This window comes from Tigriopus californicus, chromosome 2 (assembly GCF_007210705.1).
Source record: "Tigriopus californicus strain San Diego chromosome 2, Tcal_SD_v2.1, whole genome shotgun sequence".
Taxonomy (NCBI): domain Eukaryota; kingdom Metazoa; phylum Arthropoda; class Copepoda; order Harpacticoida; family Harpacticidae; genus Tigriopus; species Tigriopus californicus.
In genome coordinates this window covers 12638990-12648638 of record NC_081441.1, presented here as the reverse complement: position 1 = coordinate 12648638, position 9649 = coordinate 12638990, and the positions used below count along the sequence as shown (strand labels likewise).

At 41.5% G+C, this 9649-nt stretch overlaps 1 protein-coding gene across 1 annotated transcript in view; it reads left to right on the top strand.

Moving 5' to 3' along the window:
• LOC131893336 (uncharacterized) overlaps positions 1-9649 on the top strand; it is a 54998-nt gene that overhangs the window by 33023 nt on the left and 12326 nt on the right. The window contains exon 2 of the mRNA XM_059243336.1: positions 6076-6833. Coding sequence (XP_059099319.1) covers positions 6076-6833 — 758 coding nt within the window. The remainder of the gene's footprint in view (positions 1-6075; positions 6834-9649) is intronic.

The following is a 9649-nucleotide window of genomic DNA, read 5'->3' as shown; positions in this document are numbered from 1 at the left end:
GATGATTGGAATGTCTCCTTACTCGAAAATTCGGCATTTTACAGTCTGAAGAAAGAAGGCGCTCTAGCTTGGTTAGTGCATAGCGAACAGCAGTTCAAGATTTTGCTGGTCACGAATTGGCAGCTACCAACTACCAACTGTCCGCTTAGTCGTATTTTAAGGGAAATTGTGTCTTATCTCTTTATCAAAAAACACACCAAAAGATCTGTCTTTTATTTTAGAACGCACAGTTTGAGTGACTTTTTTCAAGAATATTGCATCATTTCAAAATTTGTATCCTGGGTGCAATGAAGAGCAAAATTATATATCTTTTTTTTCAAATGCAACATTAGATAAATATTTAGAAAGGGCAAAGAGTTTATTTTTGGACTTTTAAACCACTCCCCAGCAGCATTGAACGAAGTATGTCAAGATTTGTAATTACATTTGTAATGTTTCAGAGCATTGTCTGTGTCACCGGTAGTGCAGATGAAACTTATGTAGTCACCCAAATCATTAAGAAAAACATAAAAAATGTAATCAATTCACAAACTAATTACATTCCGCTCTCAACGTCTCCCCTTTGTCTCCATCTTGTCGTCTAAGAGGACAAGAAATATCAGCGGAAATTGACTCATAAGATCCGCCGAAGTGTTGCTTGTATAGCCCCGTCCAGATTTTAAGGTCACTTTGTGCTTGGAGGACACCACGCCTTCAGTAGTAGTACAACAACAGAGCATTTCAAACAATACACAGAGATGACTTTGCTCATTCTATTGGCTTCGTGACCCTGAGAGAAAAATTGCGGGAGAAAGTCATTCGTAAAGTTGAACGACCCTGGAACTGCTTGAGAGGGAGGAGGGGGAGAAAGGTGAAAATGTTATTTTGAAATTCATACGAAAGCCACCCTGAAGCTCCTCTCTAGACACGCCAGTGATGTAAATAATCCTCGTTTAAACCCCCCTTCAAGGTCCAAGTTATGGTGCGTGCCTTCACTTACTGAGACCTTCAAAGTTACCCCCGTAGAAATCCATTCCATGGGCAATATGGCCAAGATCAAGGCCGTTGTTCGAGTAGTGATGTTCCAAATGCGCTTCTATGTGTTTAACCTAGATTAACAGTTCACGGATATTGTCTTTGGCGCGCTTGGCGTGTTCCAAAGTTCTCCAAACGTCGTCTAGAGATCGTCGTGATTCGCTTGGGAATCGAGGCCACCGACGAGATATCCGGCAGTTGTTTTGACTTTCCATGTTACTTGAATTATGGGTACCTCTCAAATCTCAATGAGGACAAGCCAAGCAAGCATAGAGAAGGAATGTGTGTACGTATACACTTACTCGCACTTGATTCGGAATCCTAAATTGAGCCTTGATCTCTCACTCTCCAGACCAAGGCCATTGTCGCCTCCCGTGGAACTGTATGTTCCCAACTGTTTGATCCACATATTTCGCATTTGCTTGATGAAAAGAAATCGTCACGCAAATATCCTCATATCATGTTATGAGTGCACATTTGGGGTATGTGTGTGACCCAATTTGCAACTCCAGTCTGGCATTCAGACAAGGGCTGTCAATGCAAAAAAACAGTTTCATGGCTGCTAAAAGCGAGACAAAACGCAAAATCCCTATTTGCTCCTAGAAGGCTAATTGCAAATTAGTCCCTTGTTTTGGCTACACTGGAAATTCTCTCCAAAGGACTGATACTCGTGTTAAGTTTTGGAAAAAACGAGAGTATGACTTCATTTCTCTTGAATTTTAACCATTTGGCTCCTCTTCAAAAATACTTTTTTCCGATATTTCAATCAAATTTCGTCACATAAAGCTAATCTTAATGAGATATTACAAGTACTGTAGAGATATTCGCCTTTGAGAGAGTGGTATACCAGAATATTTGGTTAGATATTGTCCTTGAATGTGCTGCATATGTTAATGACAAGTGCCCATACGAGGTCTGAATGTCTTGCTGAGACTCCCCCTGAACTATCATGTTGATCAAAAACTTTTTCAGTGACTTTAGCTCACCGCTGAACATTTTTCATCGTTAAATTTCTTTAGTATTTGACACACATTGTAAATAGAGAGGAGAGTTGTCTAAGTCAGTTGGAATCTACCAGATGAAGCCTAGATTGGTTTCAATAATCATTCCGTTAGAGGGCACCATCGGAGCTAGTGATCTGTAATTTTTGACAGTGCATTTCATCATCAAGCGATTAGTTTTGCCAAAGCTCGCAGTTTGGTTGAGGTAATGAAAACGTAGAACCTCAAGCATGCGTGCAGTAAATCTTTACCTATTTGTTTTGTCCGCTATTGATTGGCAGGTCTGTGGACGTGTGACTGGAAAGCTTTCTAAATTGTAATAGTTCGAATGGCAAAATTGACGCAAAGAGAAGCGTTCACCAACCTAGAGGGTTTGTCTTTGAGAAATTGCCCAATTTCGAGCGCCAATGCATTTGCAGAACTGAATGAAGCACTTTCCTTTGAGCGAAATAAATGAGTGTTATTTGGAATGAATATCGGGACGGTCACACTTACGTTCGATTTCGTTGATTGGAGCCACATCAAAACAATCTCAGCTCCAGGGGGATTTGTGGTCCAAACTGATCATTTATTTCACTTTAATTTATCCTTGACACAGTGCAAAAAAGGAGGTAAAGTTCATTTAGGAAAGAGTTTCAAAATAAAGACCTGTAAATATGATATCATCTGTTAAGGTCATGTGACAAAATGCAAATACTGTCACAAGAAGCTATCTCCAGTAACGTCTTTGGGGTGAGATTTTGTTTCCACTTCCAGCAAAGGCCACGCCGTTGCTTTTCCAACAAGGAATGCCAGCTAAGGGGGTCATTAACAAGAATTTTTGCTTCTCTGCGAGTCAATTCCTCAATTTAGAAATGTTTTCTTTCAATCTCCTTGCCGCAAGTTTTTATACGCTTCCCTTGACAGCTTTACGACGGACTTTGGCGCCACGGAGAAAAGCTAGTGCAAATTGCACTCTAACGGTTTAATCCAGATGGAATTCAAAGGCCCAACTACGGATGTGGCATGCCATTTGCCATTCGAAGAAAGGCTGTCGGAAACTCCCGGCCTTGGAGAACGGTCGGTCTTGAAACATTCCATTGAATACTTGGGACAGTGACGGAATCGGAGTGACGAGACAGAAACTGAACGGAATTTCAAGCATCATTGACGGCCTTATAGGTCAGAGGTGTCGATTTCAACAGACACTCTACTTGAAAGTCCTAACCACCTTGCGGAAAATAAGAAAAATATCATGAGCTTATAAAACACTATTTTCTTGAGATTTTCAAAATTTTAGATATAACTTGCGAGACCACAAAACATTTTTATAGAATCGCCCAAATTGACATTAAAAATCCTCAAAATTTGATTTTCGACTTTGGATGGCTTTGGATATTGTGGTGATTAAAAAAGGATAATTGACATAACTTGGATATGATTAACCAAAATTGAGAGTAATAACCCTAAAACTATAAAGTCTTTGTGGTAAAGCCTTACCGGTCGTTCTTTTTAGCCCAAATTTCGTGAGTTATGTTCTGACCATGTTTAATGACAAATAATTGCAGGATTGCAGCGCCAAATGTCTTGGTTCCAACCGCAAAAAATACTTTTGATATGGGTTAGTTATTTTCAGGGACTCTTTTATTGCAGTACTCAATGGAACGATCAATAATCAAAGGAGAGTGCCATCAATCGTGCATATAAGCGTAATTATCCTTCCATTGACCTCTTGTTGTGTCAAACAATGATAAACCTCCCCATCCGAAGCTCAAAACCCTGATATTTTGCGTTATTCTATTATGTCTTATCTCCGATCATCCCGAGAAAAAAAAACTTGTTCCACGTAGATTTGACAAACGTCTGAAGTCATTGAGCCCAGAATTCCTACTTTGAAACGACGGAAAAGGTGGAAACCTTAGCCATCCTCACCTCGTCATACTGGGCAAATGAGCGTTGTTGAATTGTGGGTCGGTTTCAGACGACGATGAAACCTCTAGAAACCTTAGAATCCCAAGGAAGTCGAAACTGATTGGAGGATCTAACATTCCGCGTGGTCAGTTTGTAAAGTTGTTCGTTCGACACGAATCCCAAGCATCAATCAAAACCCACATCATTCGCCTTCATTTAGGTGAACCTTTGAAGGAGACCATTTCATGAAAAGTCCGCAACTTTCAGTAAATGGTTGTCCAGAACCGAAAACAATAACGACTCATATAAATTTATTCAACGAAACGTCTACAGATGAAAATACGACCCAAAGTCGAACAAGCTTCTGCGTGTTCCCAGCTTCATTCATTGGCTTACGGACAGATATTAGACTAATGGCCGCGAGTTTCACGGATATAAATGTCCGAATCGCTTCTCATAAAATGCAGAGTCGATGAGCCTGAAGTGAAAGCCCCAAAGCCAACTCTCCAACTTCTCGATCGATTACGTAAGAGCACCTAATTTGCACAATGTTCCGCATTCATGACTTGGAAGAGATTGTGAGAAGCACGAAGAGCCGATGAATTTCTGAAGGCGTCCCCACCTCTCTTTTAGAGGCACATAGCTATTGCATCCCTGACAAGTGATCTTGACATTGACATTGAACAAAGGTGTCTCTAGGAGAAGGGAACCAAATGATGACTTCCTTTGTTCTTACTTTGCAAAATAAGCAACGTTTTTTCCGACCTGCAAATTCGCCCTAGACCCTTGTTGTTTATTCGACAGTGCTTGAATTATGCGATATTCCAAACGTTTTAGCCTTTGGAGAAGAAAATGTGAAGTTCTTAAGAGTGACTGTCATCAAATGGCGAGTCAACACCCTCCATTTCGAGCGTTGCTTTGTTTTTAGAAACAACAATATCTGACAATCGGAAAAGACCGTTTTGTCGCCACTCAAAAAAGTCGAGACTCTTGTGGAACAAGGAAGAACAACACGTGTCTTTCAAAGCCAAACGATCCGACCTCTTGTTGTTCAATGTTCTCAAGTATTCGAGACTTATTGTTGGTTGTTCGTTTGATCAATGGGACTCTAAAAGGATGCTCCAATCGTAGTATCGCTATGAACAATGGCAAGATTAAAAACTTCATATTGTGCGTGCTAATTTGGGTGTTTATCTGGGACTACAAAGAGAGTCAGACCTTAGTTATATTAAAAGACTTGAGAGCCTTCAGTTTGGCAAAACATGAAATGTTGCTTAAACCATTACAGTTCTTATCTTTCTCGTGCAAAACACCAGAAAGGTTCATATTTTTGGGGAAAAAAATAACATTATTATCACGACATTTATAAGCTTTCGGCACAAATGATGAAGATTTCCATTTCATTTTGTGACAATTTTGCAATTTTGCTGAACCTCTTTTTGTTCCATAAGTACTCGTCGAACTAAAGTTTTTCATGTTTCACGACTTGTTTCTTTCCAGCTCTAATTAGAGCTATGGTCACTCTTTATGACACGAATTGTCTATCTAGTTGATAGTTCTGGTTGTCCTTAGAAAATACCATGAGATAACTAGAGTTTTTTAAAAGAAAAAAACAACCCAAACAAAGCGATATTGAAAAGGTTCTTTCAACGTCAAAGGCATAAAAGTGATCTGAATCTCGTAGCAAAAAAAATGGGGCTTGTTGTGACAACTTCATTCTGAACTTAGCCTTCGCATTCCCCAAAAGTTGCTGAAAAGGTCATCAAAAGGCGACCTAAATCATACTTGTTCAGGGGCCAATTGAAAACGGTCAATTTGCTCTTACAGCACCAGTTTTGTCTTGTAAAAATTTGCAGGTCAACCTTGGAGGAGATAATGGTAATTTTTTATTTCCCATTGTTGAGTTCTCAAGTGCAACAGAAGGCTGGAACGAGAAAAATAAAATCAATGTGAGCATGTTCAAGAATGTGAGTCAGGCAATGATCCGTTAGTGAAATTAGTGCCCTTGGCTACATGCGGTGATTCGAATCCAGCAAGTCACCCAGATCAAATTAAATCCCAGCCAGACGAGCACAGCCCTTTTAAGCATCGAATCTTTTACATCCTGCCATCCAGAGTTGATCGACTGTTGATTGAACCGAACTCCTGACCATTCCGATTTCTTTTCCAGCTCCTCCACTTCCGCAACCGAGGCCACCACCACATCGTCGTCGGAGGAGGTATCTTCCTCAGCCAAAGAAACGTCGAGCACCGAATCTACCACCAAGACAACAACAATAACTACTACATTGCCAAGTTCGACGGCTCGACAACCGCCTATCGCATCTCGATTAGTGGCCACCAGGGCCAGCTTCCGATCTCGAGGCAGTTCCAATTCACCTTCAGCCAAGCCCAACCGTATTGTTGTCAAGGGCCAAAGGCGGAAAAGCGCCCCCGAATCGACGTCTACCACTCCTGTTAAAGAAACACCCAGGGCATTAACCGGGTCTCGCTTCTCTGCTAGGAAGTCATTGTTGGACCTAAGACCAGCTTTCAGAGCTATCAAAGCCAAAAATAGTCCCAAGGAAAAGAAAGAGGAGGAGGAGGAGGAAACAGAAGACGATGATGATGATGATGATGATGATGATGCCACTGAGGAGCCCGAGATATCCACCCATAGGTCGGAGGAGATCTTGGCCTCCCTTCGACTCTCCACCATGAAAACGCCCTCCATTGACCCTTGCTTGCCTAATAACCACAAAATCGTCCAAGATCAGCCTCAGAGGTCGATTAACCACCATTTGGCCAAAAGCGGCGATGAGCCTCCAATTTGCGACCGGGATTTGGAGCGGGGCTGGTATCGATTTGAATCGGCGGCTGGGAATATTATGCCCACGGAATGCCCCGGAGGCAACTATTGCGGCACGAATATGCCCATTTGGATGAAAGGTAAGATGCCTCAATGTCCCACATGTCAATCCCTGAGCCGGAATTTGACTAGCGCTGTCGGAGGGAGTAACAAAATACCGCATGCTAAACGATTCCCTGTCAAATTCATGCCGAACAAAGACTCTTGGAGAGCTTCTTTTGAATTGTACTCTTATCATCTACGTAGGTGCAGATAAAGATGAGGCTTTTCAAACGTCACAATTCCTTGGTGAAGTTTTGAGCGATTCGCCTACACATGAACAACTAGAATATGGACGGGGACGTTAAGGTTGAAAGTAAACAACTCCTATTTACGTCAACATATTTCATTTTTCTTCAAGTGAGACTGGCTCCAGGTCACGACAATGGTGTATTTCAAATTTCAGCTCAATCAATTCACTGGGTCAAACGTTATACCGTCACAAAGCACAGCACATAAAGGGCACAAAATGAATGAATGTTATCAATTAATTCTATGTTAAGCTTTGAGCGGACATCACTTTTGATCAAGCCGTGCGGTCGCGATGAAGATTGAAATGAGTAACTATAACACCCTGGGGTCAGTTTCACTTGAAGAAGAACATCATGCGTTTACTCGATTCTGGAATGCCTTTTCTCGCCCCAAGCATCACCGTCCATATTCCAGTGGTTCTTTGCCCACATGAGGGAGGTTTCAAGTTATCATTATGGATTGGTCGAGCTCTCACCATATTTGGATTTGAGCCTTTCAAGATGAATCTGATGTAACATCTCTCCCTGGCAAGGTCTGTTAGATAACCAAGACGGTAAATCACCAATTAATGGCTCGTAGGGATGGCTCCGAAAAATCTATTTTTGTTGCCGAGGGACGACGCTTGAGGCAAACAAAGCGTTATAAAGTCCACACTTTGGGGCCTTGAGCCAATTCGCCGACTTCAAAAGGCGCGGCGTTTCGGGTTTTTTTCTTATTGACCACCGATGACTGCACTTCACGTGTAAGACGCACAAATGTGTGGCATTCTCCGGATTCCAGTAGTGGACTCTTGCATTTAAGTCACATCCTGTTGCCCTGCAGCGGGTCTATGGGACTAACAAGGCCACTATTCAAGTATATGTGGCGCGAATGGTCCTTGCCTATGATCCTGATAGGTTTTATGTTTTTCAAGGTCAAGTAAGAAAATCTTTTAGATTTAAAAAAGAATCATTACATGCTAATTCCGAAAAAATACCATATTGGCAAATAAAACTTATTCTGACGTGCTTAGAGCCAAGATCGCAAGATTTTTATTGTTGAAGGAACCACATGTACTCGTAGCAGTGGTTCTAATCCACGAGCATTTTGGTAAGCGGTGAGCACCCATGCCTCATTAGTTGACGCAGATAGTTGCGTATTAGTCTCAAGTTGTAAATATCAACATGGATGTTGAACTTCTCATGCCTGAGGGCGTGTTCAAATGCCTTGATTTGAAACTCCAGAACAATGAATCGCCACGTTAATTATTGTTGGTTTGAATGCTTGAGATCTCACGATATCTTCGCATGCCATTGTGTTATTGACGGATCCAAAAAGGAACATATGTGAGCATTGGCTTATGTACTCTCTCAGGATGGGTTTGATTCTGTATCTCTTGTCCTGGCATTAATTGAGTTCGTGCTTTAGCTTAATTCCGAGCTCTACGAGGTTTCTGATCCATGCGATCAATAGGTATTCACTATACGTGTGCACGTATTTAAGTACAATTGAGCTTCTGAAAGTATTCTCCTTCAAATCCACATTTTAGCTCCACAGAACAATAAGAGACTTATTTATGACTCTCGATTGAACTTGAAACATGCAGATATTTGAGGAAATGACCTCGGAGGCAAAAAATAAGTGCAACTTACAAGAATTGTCCACTACCACTAATGTTGACAAATGGAAGTGGCGTACAACATCGACAATAAGGTCTTGAGAATTGACCTTGCTGGATTTAATTTTGGAAAAATTATTATTTGTTCCGGTTTACCTCTGATCTTTGATGACAAGGCAATGCGAGCACACGCCAAGCCGCAAGTTTCAAATTACAAGTGATCTTGGAAATCCTCTTCCAAAATTGAGAGGACAAGAAAATAAATGCATACTCACTACATATGCACTTACTTGGTACGTGAAAAAGATCAGTTCCTCGGTTCCCGGTGCATGAAAACGAAATAAAACCAAATTTCCGCTCATCCCCAAGTTCTCGTCCACTCAAGCCCTCAATGCTACAAATTTGTCGTTTCACTTTGCTCACGTTTGAACTTCCATTGTTTTCTTGATTGGATAACCAACCCGGCAGGAATGGCACTTATGGTATTCCGGTACATGATCTGACTTGCATAAATTGCCAGTGTCTTCGAAACCCATTTTTCTTGAGCTACGCCAACGCTTCCGCTCGTTCGAACATTTTCTGTTCATCCCCCACAGACATAAGAATTGATCAGAAAAAATCGAGTCTTTGAGATCTTCCGAAAGACCCTAACATGTCTGTGGTTCGAACTCTCATCTCTAGGGATCATTATAGCTCGCAATTCTCGGTCATGAGCATCCCAAATCATCTTCATCATCATCATCATCTTCGCCATCATTGTCTTCTTCTTAACAAGGCATATCCTACAAGACATGTTCCTACATGAGGAAATGACATAATTCCAAATGGTTCGAGAATCCCTGTTCTAACACATCTAAAGTGAGCTCCATTGCCAAGCGGAGCAGAGTGTAGATGTTCGACTGAAATGGCATTAGTCGTCGATCAAGGAACACCCTCCCATTGAATGAATTGCGCTTTGTGATGACGCGTTCAAATGCTCCAACAACCAAGGGTCAAGAGCTCAAGGTC